This window comes from Scyliorhinus canicula, unplaced genomic scaffold (assembly GCF_902713615.1).
Source record: "Scyliorhinus canicula unplaced genomic scaffold, sScyCan1.1, whole genome shotgun sequence".
In the NCBI taxonomy this organism is placed as follows: domain Eukaryota; kingdom Metazoa; phylum Chordata; class Chondrichthyes; order Carcharhiniformes; family Scyliorhinidae; genus Scyliorhinus; species Scyliorhinus canicula.
Window position 1 is genome coordinate 487,772 of NW_024055498.1, and position 21,413 is coordinate 509,184.

The window sequence follows — 21,413 nt, forward strand, 5'->3', positions numbered from 1 at the left end:
ACCCGGGGTAAACCCACACAGACACGGGGAGAACGTGCAGACTCCGCACAGACAGTGACCCAGCAGAGAATCGATCGTGGGACCCTGGCGCTGTGAAGCCACAGTGCTATCCACTGTGCTACCGTGCTGCCCTACCGTGCCTCCTGTTGTCAGTACTGTGGGACATAAACTAGGTTCCCTGTCATATTGTGCCCCCTCAGGTGGATGTACAAGATCCCGAGGCCAATGTGATGGAGAGAAGGACGGCAGCAACTACCCAGCCCAATCCTTTCCCCAGCCTGGTGTCCGAGCAGCAATATTATCCTTCAGACAGCCTGATGTAGTACCTGGTGGTAATCGGAGTGTTTGTGGGATCTTGCTGTGCAGTCCCTGCCGAGTTTCCCATGTGAAAACAGTGACTGTGCTTCAAATATAAAAAGCTGCCGTGTTGATTGAAAGCTCTGGGCCAGTCTGAAAAGGCACAGGAGGAAGACAATCTCTTCCTTTCGACGGGTCACTCCCGCAGTGTAGCCCCCGCCATTCTGTGGGAGGAGACGGCGACTGCTATGTGCACAGCAAGATCCCACATAGCATTATGCAACACACGGTCAGGAAGCTAATTTCAGTGAGGGTTTGAGGGACACCGGAGATAACTTCCCTCCCCATCCTGCTGTTGCTGCTTATATTTTACATCCACTCGAGGGGGTGGAGGGCCTCGGTTTGACATCTCACTGACACAGCGGCACTCCCTCAGCTCTGCTGGCTGGAATGACAGCCCCCATTACAGCAGCTTGACTCTCAGGTTACAAACCTGTGACCTTCCGGCCCAGGTGGGATGGAGAGCAAGAGCCACCGGGATCATCCGGGAATGACTGATTCAGGAGCCTCCCATCCCATCGTCAGCCCCAACACATCCCTCGTTCGTGGCTCAGCAAAGGGAGTTGAAGAATCAACGAATGAATAACCAGTGACAAAATACACAGTCCCTGCTGCCAACATTTCCGGCCATTCCGACAGTGGTCACAGGTACACGGGCCAGCTGTCTGTCTCTTTCTGTCAGTGTGTGTGTGGGGGGCAGCGGCGGGAGGGCAGGTTACCTGGAGCCTGCCTGGTCCGACGTTAACCAGGAGGAAGCAGATTCAGTCCAGTGTCGATCATCCTCGGGCGTTGTCTCTCCGAGCGATGGGAGGAGAGTGGGACCATCACAGGACCAGCCCCCCGCCCATGTACTCCACTCTCTGTGAAAGGAGAGGAACATCAGGAATAGGAGTGGGAATAGCTCCTGGCGAGCCTGCTCCACTATTCAACAAGATTACGGCTCATCATCGACCTCAGCTCCACTCTCCCTGCACTCCTCCCGCCCCATAATTCTCAAAGATATCTCCACCTCAGCCTTGAACACACTCAACGACCGAACATCCAGGATTCCCTGGGATAGAGAATTCCAAAGATTCACAAACCCTCTGGGTGAAGAAAGTCTCCCTCGTCACAGTCCAAAATGGCCGCCCCCTTATCGAGACTGTGTCCCCGACTCTCCGGGATTTAGCCTCTCCACATCGACCTTACGGAGTCTCCTCAGAATTTCACACCTTTCAATCGGGTGATCTAAACTCCAGGGAACGTTGGACCCGTCGCTCAGGCTCCAGAGCGCTGAACGGTCTCCTTCTCTTCCTATTTTCCTAACTCCCCCTCACGTTCCGAGTTCAGATCTTACCTGGGGCGGCTGGAGGAATGCCAGCCAGTCGGAGGAGTGTGTGGGCAGCAGCCCCATCACCTGGCACTTGTAGACGGCGAGGGCCAACCCCAGCAGGTTGCCGATGAAGTAGAGCAGACACTGCAGCCAGTGCTGAGTCGAATTCCCCAGGACCTTAAAGACTGGGAGTGAGAATGGGAAAAACAGAAAGGTCAGGAACAGGAGAGAGACTGAAATGTTCACAGAGGATTGAGGGATCCTTGTACTCGAATCACAAACAGTCAGCATGGAGATACAGCAAGAAATTGGGACGGCAGGTATTCCGTTAGCCTTCACCGAGGGATGGCGCCAGGGACCCGGGTTTGATTACAGCTTCGGCTGACTGCCAGTGCAGAGTCTGTACGTTCACCCCCTGTCTGCGTGGGTTTCCTCCGGGTTCTCCGGTTTCCTCCCACAGTCCAAAGACGTACAGGTTCGGTGGATTGGCCATGCTAAATTGCCCCTCAAGTGTCCAAAAGGTCAGGTGGGGTTACAGGGATAGGGAGGGAATTGGGTCTCTGTATGGTGGCCTTTCAAATGGTTGGTGCAGACTCGATGGGCCAAATGGCCTCCTTCTGCACTATAGGGTTTCTATGATTCACTGGAGTTTGAGTGAGGAAATCTTTCTGCAATTGTACAAATTGCAGTTTTGGTCAAACACAGCAGGAAAAACTTATGCAGTTTGGGTCTCCTTATCTACAGAATTGCCCAGGAGGGAGGGTAACAAAGGTTCACCTGATTGGTTCCTGGGATGACAGGATTGTCCAACGAGGAGAGATTGGGAAGAATGAGCCTTTACTCTCTTGTGTTTACGAGACTGAGAGTTGATCCGATTGAAGCAGATATAATTGTAAATAGGGTTTGACAGGGAGATGTGGAGACACTGTTTCCTCTGGCTGCAGAATCCGTAACAGAGACACAGGATCAGGGGCAGCCAGTTCGGACTGAGCTGAAGTGGAATTTCCTCACCCCATGAGTTGTCTGTAGTTGACAAGAGAGTTATGGATGTTCAATCACTGATTAAATTCCAAACTGACATCAATGGATTGTTGGACACCAAGAGAAATCTCAGGGAGATATCTGTACAGTGACTGGTGTCTCTGTCCCCTCTCTCCCCCAGGGAGATATCTGTACACTCACTGGTGTCTCTCAGGGCGATATCTGGAAACTGACTGGTGTCTCTGTCCCCTCTCAGGGGGATATCTGTACACTGACTGGTGTCTCTGTCCCCTCTCTCTCAGGTGGATATCTGTACACTGACTGGTGTCTCTATCCCCTCTCTCCCCCAGGGGGATATCTGTACAGTGACTGGTGTCTCTGTCCCCTCTCTCTCCCAGGGGGATATCTGTACATTGGAGGTATAAACCTACCGTGCCACCCCTAATATGTTTTACTTTTGTTTTTATATATTTTATCAACCTTACAACCAGTTGCTACAGTATTTTGAGCCATAGAAATAGAATAACCCCATGTCACTTGGCAGTTACTCACTAACAAACTAACTTCTTCTCCTGTAGCAGAGTAAGATCACTTCTTGAAGGCCAAGAAATCTGGAAAGTAAAAGAGCTCCTCTTTCCCATCCTTCCCGAACTCCCTCATTCACCGAGCTCTCAGCACTCTATTCTAAGTCCCATTCAAATGATACCAGTTCAGAGCGGTTTCACAGCTGCAGAATCAATACAATACTCACTTGCCGACATGGACATCAGTGCCTGTATGGGTCTCCAGGCCATCATGCAAACCATCATGATAGGGAAGATGGAGATGTTGTTGCCAGCCGTGTACATAATGAACAGATTCATGGGCAGCTGCTTCAATGGAGCCAAGGCGATGTCCCAGCAGAACTGAAAACAGAAAGCAAGCAGAGCATCAGTAAAGGGAGCCAGGTTGGGGAAGGTCACACCCAGGCCTGGAAATAAGGATGACGGTTAACCTCACAAAAGGTCCCTTTACCACATAGGGTGTAGCGGTTCACCAACCTAGTTAACCACTGTTGACAAACCAAGCCTGGCTAGCTGGACACCGAGGACACATTCAAATCCAACTTACTTTCTCAACCACGATCCGGTCTGTTTCTTGGACGCGGATGTCTGGAAGCTGTTTGTCTGAATATGCGACTGGGCACATGGAGTCGCCCTGACCATTCTGTTTATCACGGCTCCTGCGAGAAACAGAGAACACAAATTGGTCACCTCAGCAACCCTTTCAGGACCCTCTCTAAAGAGGGAGTCTCTCCATCAGGGACCCCACCGTGGTGGCAATACTGCCAGCATGAACCAAACCATGAGCAAGCCAAGAGCACACAGTACCACTGCATCCACCAAACTGCCATGGTAATGGACGGCCACAAAAGTGGTTGGAGTCAACTGACAATCAGGGTGTCAATCCCCTTGTCCAGTCCTCCATCAAATGGCAATCACACCGAATCACCGGAGGAACTAAATTTTAGCTTGAAAGTGAACGATGTTGAATGTCGAGAGAGAGCCAGTGCAGCACCCGGCCCTAGAAACGAGCAATCGTTCCTCCAGCCAACACCGCAGTTGGCACCCGATCAGGTGGGGGGGCTGAAACCAAGATGGTGTCTCAGGGTCGTGACCCCAGGAAAAGAAGCCAGGTGGGGTCGGAGTGGTTTCTAGGAGATTTGAAAAGCTGCTTTCTGCCAAGGGGTCGAGTGAGGGGTGAAAGGACCCTGGAAAACCGTGGGGTGTAAAGTTTTAGGTTGGTGCCCACATCCCCGGGTCAGTGTGCGGTGCCCTCCCCGCGGGTCAGGCAGGCTGGCCCGGTCTGCGCCTCCTACTCGAGCCCCAAGCTCCCCGCGCGGCCTCTGCACCTGCTGCTGCCGCTCGGGTTGAGCTCGAGGGTCCACTTATGCCAACGCGCGCGGTTGGCGAGCGCCGCAGCCATGGCAACGCCGGCGACCGTTAACCGTCCCCCCTCAAATCTGATCCGGGGAATAGTCCGCGCGCTTCCGTCAACAAACCACACCCGCTGCAATGCGCATGCGCTGCTGTCCGGAAGTCCTCGGCGAAATGCACATAGCTCGCGTCTTCCCCATCTTTGTTCGGGGCACGTCGATCCCGATTCCATTAACTCTGACCTAATGGAGCTCTGCCCCGCACAAAGATGGACACCACGCGCTGTCAGAGACATTGAGATATTGCTTCCTTTTTCCCTCACTCCGTCTTCAAACGTACAAATGAAGTCCAAAGGACCAGATCACCGTTAACATTCTGCAACCAAAAACATAGCAACCAAATGTTAACGGTTTCTTCACAAATGATGCGAGACTTGCTGAGTTTATCCAGCATTTTGTTTTTATTTCAGATTTCTAGCAACTGCAATATTTTACTTCTATTCCCGTCCCATTTCTACCTCACATGTAACTGGGTATCATGAGTGAAGCTACCACCAGGCTCAGGGCTAACCCTTCCAGCCAAGTTGCAACGGGCAATGGAATATTGTGCCTTCCTGGAGGTGCTGGAACTGATGGGAGGACAATTTGTACACATTGGTCAATAGCAATGTTGCTGTAAAGGTTGATTAGAATCACAATATCACTGTTGTAACCAATTAATTGGAATGAAGTAATGACAGCGATCTCATTGATCCGAATAAGTTTGATCTTTAATTGATTTGAAATAAATCATCTCAAAGAACAGGTGTTGAAAATTGCTTATTGTCACAAGTAGGCTTCAAATGAAGTTACTGTGAAACGCCCCGAGTCGCCACATTCCGGCACCTGTTCGGGGAGGCTGTTACGGGAATTGAACCGTGCTGCTGGCCTGCTTTCAAAGCCAGCGATTTAGCCCTATGCTAAACAACCTGTGTTGAATGTAGATGGAGATGTCCTGTTTAATAATAATCTTCATTAGTGTTACAAGTAGACTTATATTAACACTGCGATGAATTTACTGTGAAAAGCACCTAGTTGCCACACTCTGATGCCTGTTCAGGTACACTGAGGGAGAATTCAGAATGTTTAAATCACCGAGTAAGAAGTCTTTCGGAACTTGTGGGAGGAAACCGGAGCACCCGGAGGAAACCCACAAAGACATGGGGAGAACGTGCAGACTCCGCACAGACAGTGATCAAGCCTGGAATCGAACCCGGGTCCCTGGCGCTGTGAAGCAACAGTGCTTACCACTGCTACCGTGCTGCCCATATTTCACTCACTGTCATGAATTAGACTGAGCTTGGTGACGGGGTGGGTTCTGATTAATCTTCCACTGGGGACATAAAAAGGGTAAGATTTGTTCTGGTTATCCCCTATCAGTGGCATATCAAATAGAGCAGAAAAATATAAGGGCATGAAATCTGACTTCTCTCTTCAGAGCTGATGAGAGCTGTCTGTGGACACATTGTCTGGACGTTATTGTCTATTAAATGCTAGAACTCCACATAACTTCCGCCACAGCGCACTGCTCCATTCATCATGTCCCACTGCAACGGTATTTTTGTATGAGGTTCCCTCTGGTTCCTGTCACTGAGTCTCTTAGCCTGCAGTAATACATCGAGCTGTCAGACAGCCGGAGCTCACTGATCATTCCTCACTTATCCCCACACATTTCAAACTGACGAATGATGCAGAAAATCGAGTCCCCCACCCACTGCAACTTTCTACTGAACTTTGGGGAAGTGTACAGGTGACCCCCCCCCCGATGCCCCACAATGTCAGCAGCTCAGACTCCAGCTCAATAACCCTGAGCCCAGATTCTGCAAGTTACAGACACTCCCGCAGATATGATTGTCCAGGATGGCAATGTTCTCCAAAAACTCCCACATACTGCAATCCCGGCACATCACCTGTCCTGTGGACAACATCAAACTCCAGCCCACATATAGGGGTTATTAACTTGAACAGAAATAAACAAAGGATGCGATTATCATAGATAGAATTTACAGTGCAGAAGGAGGCCATTCGGCCCATCGAGTCTGTACCAGCTCTTGGAAAGAGCACCCTACCCAAGGTCAACACCTCCACCTTATCCCCATATCCCAGTGACCCCACCCAACACTAAGGGAAATTTTGGACACTAAGGACAATTTATCATGGCCAATCCACCTAACCTGCACATCTTTGGACTGTGGGAAGAAACTGGAGCACCCGGGGGAAACCCATGCACACACGGGGAGGATTTGCAGACTTCACACAGACAGTGACCCAAGCCGGAATCGAACCTGGGACCCTGGAGCTGTGAAGCAATTGTGCTATCCACAAGGCTACCGTGTTACCCAACACCCAACTCCTGCAGTCACACATGAACCCGCTGGTGTCTCAGCAGGTTGGATGATCGATTGAATCCCTTCCCACACTCGGGGCAGGTGAACGGCTTCTCCCCACTGTGAGTGCATTGGTGTGTCTGGAGATTGGATGATTGAGTGAATTGTTTCCCACACACGGAGCAGGTGAATATCCTTTCCCCAGTGTGAATTCGCTGGTGTTGAATAAGGTGAGACGATTGTCTGAATCTCTTCTCACACTGAGAGCAACTGAATGGTCTCTTGTCAGTGTGAACAAGCTGGTGTTTGATTAGATCTAGCGAGGTTTTAAAGGAATCCCCACAGTAAAAGCATTTAAAAGGTCTCTCATCACTGTGAACTCTCTGATCCGACCCCAGGCTGGCTGACTTTGTGAATCCCTTCCCACACATGGAGCAGGTGAACGGTCTCTCCCCAGTGTGACTGCGCCGATGGCTCTCCAGCTGGGATGGGTAACTGAATCCCTCCCCACATTTCCAAGGTTTCTCCATGGTGCCAGTGTCCTTGTGTCTCTCCAGGATGGATGATCAGTTGCAATCTTGATCAGACATAGAACATGTGCACTGTCTCTCCTCACTGTGAATGGTGTAATGTTTCTTCAGGCTGTGTAACTGGTAAAGCTCTTTCCACAGTCAGTTCACTGGAACACTCTCACTCGGGTGTGTGTTGTGTGGGTCTCGGTGCATTTCCAATCACACTGATATTTGAAATCTTTTCCCACAGACAGAACAAACATTTCTCCTTCCACATTCAAAGGCTGATGATATTCAGGTCCTGATGAATCAAGTGACTGTGTCAGATCTTGACATTATGTTCAGTTTGCGTTACTCATCTTGAATCCTCCTTGTACTCTCCTCACAATGCATATTCTCACCTAGTTTTGAGTCATCAGCAAACATGGAAATATTGCATTTGGTCCCCACATCCAAATCATTGATGTAGATTGTGAATAGCTGGAGCCCAAGTACTGATCCTTCCCGTACCTCACTATTCAGTCTGCCAACCTGAAAATGACCTGATTATTCCTACTCTCTGTTTTCTGTGAATCCTCAATCCGTGCCATTATACTCCCCCCACTCTTATGTTTACTAACCTTCTCTGTGAGAGTTTATCAAAAGTCTTCTGAAGATCCAAATGCACCACATCCATTGGTTCCCCTTATCTATTCGGTAATAATATTATTAAACAAAATCTCCGAGCACTGTTAGAAGGACAGTAGGGGGAGTTCTCACTGCTCTCTGACTAATAGTTTACTCTCAATCAATCTCACTAAAAAGATCACTGGTCATTATCGCATTTCTGTTTTTGGAGGCTTACTGTACACAGAGATATCCGAAGTTGTGAAAGGCACTATATACTACAACGGCACTATAATACCATGTGCGGCATGGTAGCACAGCGGTTAGCACTGTTGATTCACAGCGCCAGAGTCCCAGGTTCGATTCCCTGCTTAGGGCACTGTCAGTGCAGAGTTCTCCCTGTGTCTGTGTTGTTTACCTCTGGGTGCTCTGGTTTCCTCCCACAATCCAGAAAGACATGCTGTTAGGTAATTTAGACATTCTGAATTCTCCCGCCGTGTACCCGAACAGGCGCTGGAATGTGGTGACGAGGGGATTTTCATAGTAACTTCATTGCAGTGTTAATGTAAGCCTACGTGTGACAATAAAGATTATTATTATAAATGCAAAGTCTTCCAACTGCAACCCGGTTACTGTGGCTATCAGCAATAGCATAGACACTCCCCTGTTTCATAATGAACACGTTTTACTCCTAAATCTGATTAACAGCAGGAATAACTGTAGAATTGGAACATTGCAGTCACTTGTGAACTCGCTGGTGTCTCACAAGGTTGGATGATTGAGTGAATCCCCTCCCACACACAGAGCAGGGGAATGGCCTCTCCCCAGTGTGAACCCTGCTGGTGTCTCAGCAGGATTGATGACTCAGTAAATTCCTTCCCACACACAGAGCAGGTGAATGGCCTCTCCCCAGTGTGAACTCGCTGGTGTCTCACAAGGTTGGATGATTGAGTGAATCCTCTCCCACACACAGAGCAGGGGAATGGCCTCTCCCCAGTGTGAACCCGCTGGTGTCTCAGCAGGATTGATGACTCAGTGAATCTCTTTTCACACACTGAGCAAGTGAATGGCCTCTCTCCAGTGTGGACACGTTGATGTGTCAGCAAGTGGGATGACTGAGTGAATCCCTTTCCGCACTGGGAGCAATTGAAGGGTTTCTCCCCGGTGTGAACCTGCTGGTGTCGCAACATATTTGAAAATCGAGTGAATCTCTTGTCACACTGTGGGCAGGTGAATGGCCTTGTCCCGGTGTGACTGTATCGATAAATATCCTGATCAGAGGGATGACAACTCAATCCCTTCCCAACACCTACACATTGTCCAGACAGACCTTCCCTTTTCCGGTCACACGTGTGCCTTCCCATATTGGTCGAATGGTTAAATCCAGGTCCACACGCTGAAGACGTGTACGGATTGCCTGCGCTGTGAATGCCGCTCTCCCCTTCCATATGGCCAATCTTACTGAGTCCTGATCAAGTGACTCGGTTAGATTGATGTGGTGTCTGGGAGTCAGAGCTTCCTGTCTGTGAATCCACTCCTTGTTTAATAATTTATATCAGTACTTCCAGCAAAGAAAAAAATGCAGAAATTGAGGGTGGACAGTTTTTCTAACTTTACATTATTTTTGAAGCCACCAAACCTATTCTCCCTTATCTGCGTTCAAATGAGGCTCGCAACATCTGACCCTTTAAATTGCAACAGCAAAGGGACACTGACCCTTTAAATATGCCGAGTACATGTCAGAGCCACGCATGCTCAGTCGGTTCAAGTCAAACGGGCTGGCAAAGCGCCTGCGCATTGGCCAAATCCCCAATGGAAAGTGTAGGGATTCTATGGATTGTAGTGCCATCATGTCGGTGAGAAATAGGAGGGGCCAAGGAGAGATCCTTGTTGGAGAGGAAAGGGAGGTTGGAGATGGGATGGCCGTTTGCAAGGAGGTTGGGCATCAAGGGTTGTTTTCTCAGGAACGGTGAGGATAGTGTAGTGGCAAAACTAGAAGAAAGCGAGATCTGTTAACAATAACAGTTAATGTGGGGAAGTTGGATGGTCAGCGGTTAAGTGAGAATCGGGTCAAGGGAGCAGAAGTCAGGTCTCATAAACAAGGTGAGATTGAACAGGACATGACAGGAGATCGGAGAGAAACCGGAGATAGATCTGAGTTCACACTCAGACGAGGGGGATTTTTAGTGACAGTTTGGCCTGGTGGAGCTAGTGGAAAGGAGGGAAGCAGCAGAGGCAGCTGATCAGATTGTCCACTCACTGTAATTACTTGTGAATTCGCTGGTGTGTCAGCAGGCTGGCTGACTGAGTGAATCTCTTCCCACACTGGGAGCAGGTGAACGGCCTCTCCCCAGTGTGAGTTCGCTGGTGTACAGTGAGGTCAGATGATGTCTTGAACCCAGTTCCGCAGTCGGAGCACCTGAACGGTTTCTCATCAGTGTGAATATGTTGATGACGCATCAGTTCCCCGGAACTTTTAAAGCACTTCTCACAGTCTGGGCATTAAAAACATCTCTCATCAGTGTGAACACGCGATGGTGGAGCAGTTCCCGGGAACTTTTATAGCACTTACTGCAGTCTGCATATTTAAATGGTCTCTTCTCATTGTGAACACTCTGGTGATTCAGCAGAGTGGATAACTGAGTGAATCCCTTTCCACACTCAGAGCAAGTGTAAGGTCTCTCCCCAGAGTGAACCCATTGGTGTGTCCGCAGGTTTGATGACCTACTGAACCCACTGCCACACACGGAGCAGGTGAACGGCCTCTCCCCAGTGTGAGTGCGCTGGTGTTCACTGAGTTGAGATGACTGCTTGAACCCAGTCCCACAGTGAGAGCATCTGAACGGTCACTCGTTGGTGTGAACACGTTGATGGAGTATCAGGTCCCGGCAACATTTAAAGCACTTCCCACAGTCTGGACATTTAAATGGTCTCTCATCCATGTGAACTTGCTGGTGTGTCTTCAAGTCAGATGACCGAGTGAATCCTTTCCCACACACAGAGCAGGTGAATGGTCTCTTCCCAGTGTGAACTCGCTGGTGTCTCAGCAGGTTGGATGAGTGAGCGAATCCCTTCCCACACACGGAGCAGCTGAATGGTTTCTCCCCGCTGTGCACTCGCTGGTGTTGCAGCAGGCTGGATGATCGAGAGAATCCCTTCCCACAATCGGAGCAAGTGAATGACCTCTCCCCAGAGTGTCTGGGATGATGAATTTCCAGTTGAGATGTGTTTTTGAATCCCTCCTCCTCACATTCCCAGGGTTTTTCCTCACTGTGAACGCTGCTTTTTCCTTCCATGGTCAAAATTCACCAATATTCAGGTTACGGTGAATTCGGTGACTTTGTCTGATGCTGATGTAATGTTTGATCTGAGTTTCCTGACTGCAAATCCTCCCCTTCTAACTCTGAAATTGATTTAAAACAGAAAAAAGGGAATGAGAGAGAACCCACAAAAACACATAGGCAGGTTGTGAAATTGAGCTGAATGAATCTGGTCATTTGTGGGGCCGGCAATGGGAAAAAGCGACCATGAAAACTGTTGAACCTTTTGTGAAAAGTGAACTAGTTTGTTAATGTCCTTCAGGGAAGGGAACCTGCCACATGGCCTGAGCCCACACAAGATTTGGGCCTTTGCAAGAACACAAGAATAGGAGAAGTAGACCATTCGGCCCGTCGACCTGCTCTGCCATTGAACACGATTGTGCCTGATCTCAGTCTTCATTTCCACTTTTCCATTAGCTTTCTCTGTCCTTTGACTTCCTGAGAGACCAAAAATCTCATAATCTCAGCCTTCAATATATTCATTGATGGATCATCCACAACCCTCTGGGCGAGAGAATTCTCTGCAAGAAACCGAGAGAGAAAGTCAAAAAGAATGAGGGAAAGGGAGAGAGAGTGAGAACAGAGTGGTGGAGGCGGGAGGGGGGGGGGGGGGGGGGGGGGGGGGGGGGGGGGGGGAGGGGGGGGTGATAGGTGGCATTGGAGAGGCATTTTCCCGACTGACAACTGAATCACAATTTGACAGAATCGCCTAAATACTTGACCTCCACCACCTGGATGGACCAGGACAGCAGATGTATGTGAACATCACCACCTGCAAGTTCCCTTCCAAGACACACACTGTCCGATCTTGTCAGACATCCAGTGCTGGAGGAGCAGAACTTTCCTCTATTTAAATATTGACAAGACTGAACCCATTCCCGTCCACCGGGCCCACATGACAGTGGCCCAGATGAGTAAATGTTTTGTAGTGGAGGACAAATGCGCGAGGAGTGCGGGAGGGCCAGCAAATCACATCAACATAGAACATAGAACATAGAACACTACTGCGCAGTACGGGCCCTTCGGCCCTCGATGTTGCGCCGACCTGTGAAACCATCTGAAGCCTATCTGACCTACACTATTCCATTTTCATCCATATGTCTATCCAGTGACCACTTAAATGCCCTTAAAGTTGGCGAGTCTACTACTGTTGCAGGCAGGGCGTTCCACACCCCTACTACTCTCTGAGTAAAGAAACTGCCTCTGACATCTGTCCTATATCTCTCACCCCTCAATTTAAAGCTATGTCCCCTCGTGTTGGTCATCACCATCCGAGGAAAAAGACTCTCACTGTCCACCCTATCTAACCCTCTGACTATCTTATATGTCTCTACTAATGTCTCTACATCTCTACATCTCTCTACATCTCTACATCTTCTGGGCATGCCCAAAACTTAGGAGATACTGGGAGGGAGTTGCGGACGTCGTGTCCCAGATACTGAAAACCAGGGTGGTGATGAGTCCAGTGGTGGCAATTCTTGGGGTCTCGGAAGACCCGGGTGTCCAGGAGGAGAGGGAGGCCGACGTCTTGGCCTTTGCTTCCCTGGTAGCCTGGCGATGTACACTGCTGGCATAGAGGGACTCAAAGCCCCCAAAGACCGAAGCAAGGCTCTCAGACATGTCGAGCTTTTTAGGGCTGGAAAAAATAAGTTCGCCTTAAGAGGATCTGTATTAGGGTTCGCCCGAAGGTGGCAACCATTCATCGACTTCTTCGCTGGGAATTAAATGTCAGCAGGGTGGGGGGGGGGGGGGGGGGGGTGGGGGGGGAGGAGAGATTAGAGTAGAATAGGGGGGATGAATAGGCGGGTACTGTTTATGAGAGAGGAGTGGTCTTTTGCACTATGTTTCTGCTTTGTGTTGATATTTGCACATTACTGTAACTGTTTACAATGCCAAAAATACCTCAAGATTGCCGATTTCCACCTCAGGAACATAGCTCAACTCCACCTTAGTCTCTGTTCATCTGCTGCAGGAACCATCATCCATTTTTCTGTTACCTCTCAAACAAATTATTCCAACGCACTTGCAGCCGGACTCCAACATTAAACAACCCCCTCCATCCCATCCCAAACTCTGCTACCCATGTGCTTACTCACGCCAGCATCTGTGCCCACTGATCCACTGAAATGCTTCCTTTTAAAAGGCACAAAAAGTTTAAATTTCTCTTTATTCTTTTCCTCCATGGTAATGATCATCCCTGATCTCTGTAATCTCCTCCACACACACCCCTTTGAGATCTCTGCACTCATTTAATTCCAGCCATTTGAGAATTCCTGATTTGAATCTGTCCACCATTACTGCGTTGCCAAGGCCTCAATTTCTGGAATTTCCTCCTTAAAACTCCGACTCTCAAACTCACTTTCCTCAGTTAAGATTCTCCTTAAAATCTAATATCTCCTCATGTGACTCTGTGTCAATTGTTATTTTGTAATGTTTCTCTGAACATTTCTCTGAAAAGTTATATTCTGTTCAAGTCATAATATAAATTCGAATTATTGTCACTGTTCTGGACATATATTTTGCCCCATAAATAGGAATTTGTAACTCAGAGTGAAGCAGTTTGCTGGACACTGTCATGAAGAAACGTTTCAAAAATGTTGCCCCCAACAATGATGGCGACTGAGCATGCGCTCTGCTGTTCGTGCCCCAATAAAGATGGTGGGTGCGCATGCGCACCACTGCCAGTACCAAATAACGATGGCGGCCGCATAGTCTGGTCTGCAATAAAGCTGCGGCCTCCGCTCAGTTCCCCAGGCACCGGTAGGTTATTTTCCGGATTTTCGGTGCAAATAACAAGTTCCCGAAGCGCACCTAACGACCCGCGTAATCGAGCTCTCCCTCCGTCCCGCCATTCCCACCTTCACGGATTGTGGATCCGAGAACGAACGTTTTTCTGCATCGCCATTAATCACACTGCGTGTGCTTCATTCAGCCGATCGGTCCTCCGGACCCGTCCACTCTGCCTATTGGTCGGTGCTGCCGTCAATCACTTCGCGCATTGTCAGGTGTAAGGTGTCGGGGGCGGGGTTTACAAATCCCGGGCGCGGCCCCAGAGCCGAACGTGAAACAATGAACATTCTCCACTCTCACTTTCCGTCACTTCCGGTTTCTCTCCACAAACAACCTCATGGAGACCAGGAGAGAGACACTGACCCAGTGACAATGTCACTGCATTAGTCACCCAGAGAGACAGGAGAATGTTCTGGGGACATCGGCTCCAATCCATTCAATTAATAAAATCTGGAATTTAAAGTTAGTCTCAATGATGGTGACTGAGGGTCACTGAGAAAATCTCCAATGTCACTGGATTAGGTCAGAAAGTAGGAAACTAGTTAGTTTAATGCGTGTTGTTGGGAAACTATTGGAATCTATTATTGAGGAAGTAACTGGACATTTGGAAAGTCGAACTCCAATCCATCAGAGTCAGTGTGGTTTTGTGAAGGGTAAATCATGTTTGACTCATTTTGTGCAGTTCTTGGAAGATGTAACAAGCCAAGTGGATAATGGGGTCCTGTAGATGTATTTGGACTCCCGGAATACATTTGATAAGGTGTCACACAAAAGGTAATAATCAACGTAAAATCCCACTGGGTTGAGAGATAATATATTAGCTTGGATAGAGGATTGGCTAACCAGCAGACAGCAGAGAGTGGGGATTAGATTTATTGACAAATGTACTGAAGACAAATGTTTTTACCCAAAGGGTGGTGACGGCCTGGAATGCACTGCCTTCGGAGGGTGATGGAGACGGTTTGCCTCACATCCTCTAAAAAGGTACCTGGATGAAGACTGGCACGTCATAACATCGAAGGCTGTGAGACAAGTGCTGGCAAATGGGATTAGGTAGGTGGGTCAGGTTTATCATGTGTCAGTGCTAACCCGATGGACTAAAGGGCCTCTTCTGCACTGTGAAAAAAATGAAACGAAAATGAAATTAAAATCGCTTATTGTCACAAGTAGGCTTCAAATGAAGTTACTGTGAAAAGTCCCTAGTCGCCACATTCCGGTGCCTGTTTAGGGAGGCTGATACGGGAATTGAACCATGCTGCTGGCCTGCCTTGGTCTGCTTTAAAAGCCAGCGATTTAGCCCAGTATGCTAAACCAGCCCCTCTGAGTTGCTGATGATACAAAGTTCGGTGGCACCATAGACAGCATAGATGATTGCATTAAATTGCAAGAAGATATTGACTGACAGACAAGGTGAATGGGCAAGATTGTGGCATTATAAACAAGTGTGAGGTTATCTGTTTTGAACCAAAACAGGATCGAACTGAGTACTTTCTGAATGGAAAGAGGTTCAGTACAGTCGGTGTCCAAAGAGACTTGGGGTTCATAGAATCTACAGAATGGAGACAGGCCCTTCGGCCCAAACTGGTCCATGCCAACCAAAAGGCCCATCTAAGCCAATCCCATTGGCCTGTATTTGGCCCATATCCCTCTGAACCTTTCCTATCCATGCATCTGTCCAAATGCCTTTTAGTGTTGGAAATGTCCCTCCTCAACTCCTTCCTCTGGCAGCTCATTCCGTACTATCCTCTGTGTAAAACCGTTGATTCTTAGGTTCCCATTAATTCTTTCCCCTCTTAACATAAACCTGTGCCCTCTGGTTCTCGATTTCCCAACACTGGGGAAAAGACTGAGTGCATTCACCCTGTCCATGCCTCTCATGATCTTATGCACCTCAATAAAATCACCCCTCAGTCCCCTACGATCCAAAGATAAAGGTCCTGGCCTGTCGAATCTCTCAGTCCCTTGAGTCCTGGCAACATCCTTGTAAATCTCTTCTGCGCTTTCTCCAGTCTAATAACATCTTTCCTATAGCAAGGCGACCAAAACTGAACACCTGCCGACTGGGCCGTGAATCCCCGAGGTAAGTTATTTATATTTACTGTTCCGAAGCTCCTCCTGCTCGGGTTCACACCAACTCCGCTCCCTGTGTTGGTGAGATTCATACCTGGGTGTCTGGAAAATCGTTAGGACAGTAACTGTCCTGTAAGGTAATGAGTCCTTTTCCCAATTGGCTGAGGAAGGCAGTGTGTCACAAGGATGGATGTGTTGACCGATTAATGGCTGGAGGATGGGGGCAGGTTATGTGATCAAACCTCCAGGAATACATTTAATCAAAGTTGGCGAGGAGAGAATGTTGTGAATTTCTATCCTAAACTGACAGTAAGGTTTCTGTAAATTTACAGGATACTGGAAGAGGAGGTTTAACAGACGGGAAACGCAAACCAAATGTCACATCGCGATCTGACAGAGTCACTCGATTCATCAGAACCTGAATATCTGCAGCATCTGGGTGTGGAAGGTAAAATGTTTGTCTGTTCTGTCTGTGAGGGAAGATTTCAGGTCTCAGTGTGACTGGAAAAGCCCCGAGATTCACAAACCCTGGTTAGACCAAACCTGGAGAACTGTGTTCAGTTCTGGGCAACAGACCTGAGGAAGGATAGAATGGCCTCGGAGGGAGTGTAGCACAGATTTACCTGAGTGATATCTGAACCCTCCGTGGTTAAATTACAAAACTAGATTACACAAAGAGTCAGAGACATGATGCACAGAGAATGGCATTCGGCCCATTGAATCCATGCTAGCTCTCTGGAGCAATCCAGTCAGTGCCATTCTCCTGCTCCCTGTATCCTCACAGGTTTATTTCCCTCAGATGTCTATCCAATTTCCTTTTGAAATCAAATCATTCATTGTGTCTATTTTCAAACTCCCTCATGGGCAGCAAGTTTCAGGTCATTGCCGCTCGCTGTGTAAAAACATATCTCATATCACCTCATATCTCCTGTACCTTTTACATACAAACTAGGAACAGGCCACTCGGCCCTTCGAGCCTGCTCAGCATTCAATTAGATTGCGGCTGATCTCATTCTAACCTCAACTCCACATTCCTGCCTCCCCCCGATAACCTTTCACCCCCTTGCTCGTCAAGAATCTATCCAGCTCTGCCTTAAAAATATTCAAGGACTCTGCTTCCTCTGCCTTTTAAGGACGTGAGTTCCAAAGTCTGATAACCCTCAAGAGAATAAAAAATCCTCATCTCCATCTGAAATGGGTGACTTCTTATTTTGCAACAGTGACACCCTCGTTCTCGATTCTCCCACAAGAGGAAACATCCTCTCCACATCAGGATCTTGTGTAGTTCAATCCAGGTTTTACCCAAAACTTTAAATCTGTGTCCCTAGTGCTTGTACGATCAGTGAATGGAAACAGTTTCTTTGCCCACCTGATCAAAACTTGGCATAACCTTGTGGACCTGAATCAAATCTCCCCTCAACCTCCTTTGCTGGAACCATTCTGGTAAATCTCCTCTGCACCTTCTCCAAGAATCTTCACATCCTTCCTGAAGAGTGATGACCAGAGCTTTATAAAGATTCATAGAATAGAATTAGAACCATAAAATTTCTACAGTGCAGAAGGAGGGCTATTCGGCCCATCAAGTCTGCACTGATTCTCTGAAAGGGCACACTGCCTAGGCCCACACCTCTACCCTGTCCCTGTAACCTCATAGCCCCACCGAACCCGCACATCCCTGGACACTAACGGACAATTTATCAAGGCCAATCCACCTAACTTTCCCTTCTTTGGACTGTTGGAAGAAACCTGAGCACCGGGTGGAAACCCACGCAGACACAGGGAGAAACTGCAAACTCCACACAGACAGTCACCAACGCCGAAATTGAACCTGGGTCCCTGGCTCTGTGAGACAGCAGTGCTAATCACTGTGCCACCAGAAGCATTGTTTCGGTATCAGTATTACTGTTTATGAAGCTCGAGATCGAATTCACTTTGCCAACTATTCTCTTATTATGTCTTGTAGATGTACAAAATCCCTCTTCACCTCTTTCTCTCTCCTCCCAAAGAGGCCAGTTGGATTTTTATGACAATCCAGCAGTTTTCATGGTCACTTTTTCCCAGTGCCGGCCCCACAAATGACCCAATTCATTCAGCTCAATTTCACAACCTGCCTTTGTGTTTTTGTGGGTTTTCTCTCATTCCCTATTTTCTGTTTTCAATCAATTTCACAGGGTGTTCGAAGGGGAGGCTTCAAAGTCCGGAAACGCAAACCAAACATCACATCAGGATCTGACAGAGTCCTCAATTCATCATATCCTGAATATCATCGATCATGGAAGGAAAAAGCATTGTTCTCAGTGGGGAGAAACCGTACACGTGTTGTGTGTGTGGACGAGGATTCAGTCGATCATCAGGCCTCACGAGACACAAATGCAGTCACACTGAGGAGAAACCGTGGAAATGTGTGGACTGTGGGAAAGGATTCACTTCCCCATCCAAGCTGGAAATTCATCGACGCAGTCACACTGGGGAGAGACCATTCACTTGCTCCAAGTGTGGGAAGGGATTCACTCAGTCATCCAACTTGCGGAATCATCAGCGAGTTCACACTGATGAGAGACCATTCACCTGCTCAAAGTGTGGGATGGGATTTGCTATTTCAGCCAACCTGCTGAGTCACCAGCGAGTTCACACTGGGGAGAGACCATTTCAGTGTCCAGACTGCGGGAAATGCTATAAACGTTCTGGGGAACTGAGGAGTCATCAACGTGTTCACACTAATGAGAAGCCGTTCAAGTGCTCTCACTGTGGGACTGGGTTCAGACAATCATCTGACCTCATTGTACATCAGCGAATTCACACTGGGGAGAGGCCATTCACCTGCTCCAAGTGTGGGAAGGGATTCACTCAGTCAACCAACTTGCTGACACATCAGCGAATTCACACTCGGGAGAGACCATTCACCTGCTCCAAGTGTGGGAAGGGATTCACTGAGTCATCCGCTCTGTCCACACACCTGCGAGTTCACACTGGGGAGAAACCATTCACCTGCTCAGTGTGTGGGAAGGGATTTACTATTTCAGCCAACCTGCTGAGTCACCAGCGGGTTCACACTGATGCGAGGCCATTTCAATGTCCAGACTGCAGGAAGTGCTTTAAACGTTCTGGGGATCTGATGAGCCATCAGCGTGTTCACACTGACGAGAGACTGTTCAAGTGCTCTCACTGCGGGACTGGGTTCAGGCACTCATCTCACCTCACTGTACATCAGCGAATTCACACCGGAGAGAGACCATTCACCTGCTCCGAGTGTGGGAAGAGATTCACTGAGTCATCCAACCTGCTGAAGCACCAGCGAATTCACACTCGGGAAAGGCCATTCACCTGTGAGTGTGGGAAGGGATTCACCACTTCATCCCACCTGCTGAGACACCAACGAAGCCACAAGTAACGACAGTGATTGGGTTTTTCTGTTCCTCACATTCAGGACTGAACCATGATCATTTGGGTCTCTTTCTGCTGATAACAAACTCCAGCCCATTTACAGAGGCTAATATTCTGGCTAAAAGTTAAATAAATTAGATTTGTGTTAAATGCGCAGTGTGTTGAAACTTTTTAATCTCTCTGACACAAGTTATTTCCTTTTGAAGTTCTCTCACTCTCCCCTGTCTCTTCCATCCTCACCTCCAACAAGAAGTGTGAGGAGCTTGTGGAGCTTCTTTGTGACTGAGATTGAGTAAATCTGATCAGCTGCCTCTGCTGCTTCCCTCCCTTCCACGAGCCGACCGGACCAAACTGTCTCTAAATGTCATCCTTTCCCGAGCCCTGAACCCACATCTTTCTCTAGTTTCTCTCCCATCTCCCCTCATGCCCTCTCAGGGCTCATCTTGTCCATGAGACCCAGCTCCTGCTCCATCGACCCTATTCCCACTGAGCTACTGATCGGCCAACTTTCCTGTGTCCATGGATATTGTCAACATTTCTCTCTCTTCAGGTACTGTCTCTCTGTCCTTCAAATCTGCCATCCTGCTTCAACCACTGGAGGGTGGTTCACATTAGAGGATGGGGGAGGAGGGATAATAAATAAGAGCTTACACTTTGCACTCAAATCAATGAGGACTCTGATCTCTGGCAAGGAAGGAAACCCTGGCAGGTGGGCGGGGAGGATTCACAAAAACCCGCTGGAGGACTCAAACCCCCAATAAGACCCATTGGTTTTATTGTCAGTCTGCAGACAGGAGCTGGAGAACTGAACCCAGGCAGAGGAGAGGGAGGGAGAAAACTGGGAGTGGACGAAAGAAATGGTGCAGATAGTGAGATGGGTTTGGATTTCAGCCCAGGGAGGAGGGAGTGTGTGTGGGACGGGGATTTACAACTTTGGGGGAACAAGAGAGGAAAAAATGTTCCAGAGAAACTAGAATTGTCTCTTCAGAATTTCTATTCTGTACTGAGAGTGATGGATTTTGTAAATTCCTTTTGCAAGGTATTAAAAGGGGAGGATTCAAAGACTGGAAACTCGAACCAAATATTACAAGAACATTTGGCTGAGTTAATGGCTTCATCAATAGCTGGTAATCCACGGCCTTTGAATGTGGAAGGAGAAATGTTTGTCTGTTCTATCTGTGGGAGAACAGTTCAAACAGCAGTGTGACTGGAAAAGGACAGAGGCACAGACACATCTGAGTGACAGTGTTCCAGTGAACTGACTGCAAAGTGCAGGTTTGGTGGATTGAATTGCCCGTTGGTGTCCAATAGTGAAGTGGGGTTACGGGGAGAGGGCAGGTGAAGTGCGCCTGGGTAGGGTGTTCTTTTGCAGGGTAGGTGCAAACCCGATGGGCCAAATGGCCTCCTTCTGCACTTGTAGGGGTTCGATGCCAGACCTGTTGAGTTAATCGCATTTTCTGTTTTCACTCTACATTACACACATTTTTAGTCCACTAATTATATTTATTGGACCACTGAACCATCAACTACTAGGAGCAGTGTGTTGATGTTTCAGCTACTTTGTAGGATTTTCTCAGTCTGATGGGTCTGCCTGGTGGTATTTCCCTGGTACTGTCCATGTGTTTGGGTGTTTGGTATTTTAGAGAGCAGGTAGAACTTCCTTGGTTCTACTTGTTGTCCCCTCAGATATTCCACCTGTTTTTGGTTAATGTGTCTGGAGTCTTTGAGTTCTTCCAGTCCGTCTCCAATTCTCCTTCCTGTCTGGGGTATATGGGTCTAGGGAGCTTGGTGTGATTCATG

At 48.3% G+C, this 21,413-nt stretch overlaps 2 protein-coding genes across 7 annotated transcripts in view; one reads left to right on the forward strand and one right to left on the reverse strand.

Moving 5' to 3' along the window:
• The window catches only part of LOC119960365 (zinc finger protein 271-like), a 28,503-nt gene extending 8,740 nt beyond the window's left edge, over nt 1–19,763 (forward strand). The window contains exons 1-2 of one of the 5 annotated variants that reach the window (XR_005459391.1): nt 14,058–14,129; nt 15,073–15,336. Coding sequence is in view for 1 of the 5 variants with exons in the window: in XM_038788102.1 (XP_038644030.1) it covers nt 18,690–19,620 (931 nt within the window). In the remaining 4 variants the exon portion in view is untranslated. Of the gene's footprint in view, nt 1–14,057; nt 14,130–14,433; nt 14,934–15,072; nt 15,337–16,561; nt 16,599–18,689 lie in introns of those variants that run through there. The other 4 variants (XR_005459395.1, XR_005459394.1, XR_005459393.1 and 1 more) reach the window with 4 other exon arrangements.
• Nucleotides 373–4,707, reverse strand: LOC119960367 (ER membrane protein complex subunit 4-like). Of its 2 annotated transcripts, XM_038788105.1 has the most exons (5): nt 4,542–4,701; nt 3,761–3,872; nt 3,402–3,555; nt 1,694–1,854; nt 373–1,217 (listed from the first exon to the last, which is right to left on the reverse strand). In XM_038788105.1, exons 1-5 carry the CDS (start codon nt 4,613–4,615, stop codon nt 1,182–1,184), a joined length of 537 nt encoding a protein of 178 aa, XP_038644033.1. In that variant the 5' UTR covers nt 4,616–4,701; the 3' UTR covers nt 373–1,181. The 2 variants fall into 2 exon arrangements, with proteins under 2 accessions (XP_038644033.1, XP_038644034.1); XM_038788106.1 differs by lacking the exon at nt 1,694–1,854 and having other exon boundaries at nt 4,542–4,707.
• Nucleotides 19,764–21,413: the final 1,650 nt, after the last annotated feature.

Coding starts and splice junctions, on each gene's coding strand:
- LOC119960367 (XM_038788105.1), bottom strand. CDS start 4,615: ATGGCTGCGGCGCTCGCCAACCGCGCGCGTTGGCATAAGTGGACCCTC. Junction 3,556..3,760: donor ACCGGATCGTGGTTGAGAAA/GTAAGTTGGATT, acceptor TTCTGTTTTCAG/TTCTGCTGGGACATCGCCTT. Junction 1,218..1,693: donor CATTCCTCCAGCCGCCCCAG/GTAAGATCTGAA, acceptor CTCCTTTCACAG/AGAGTGGAGTACATGGGCGG.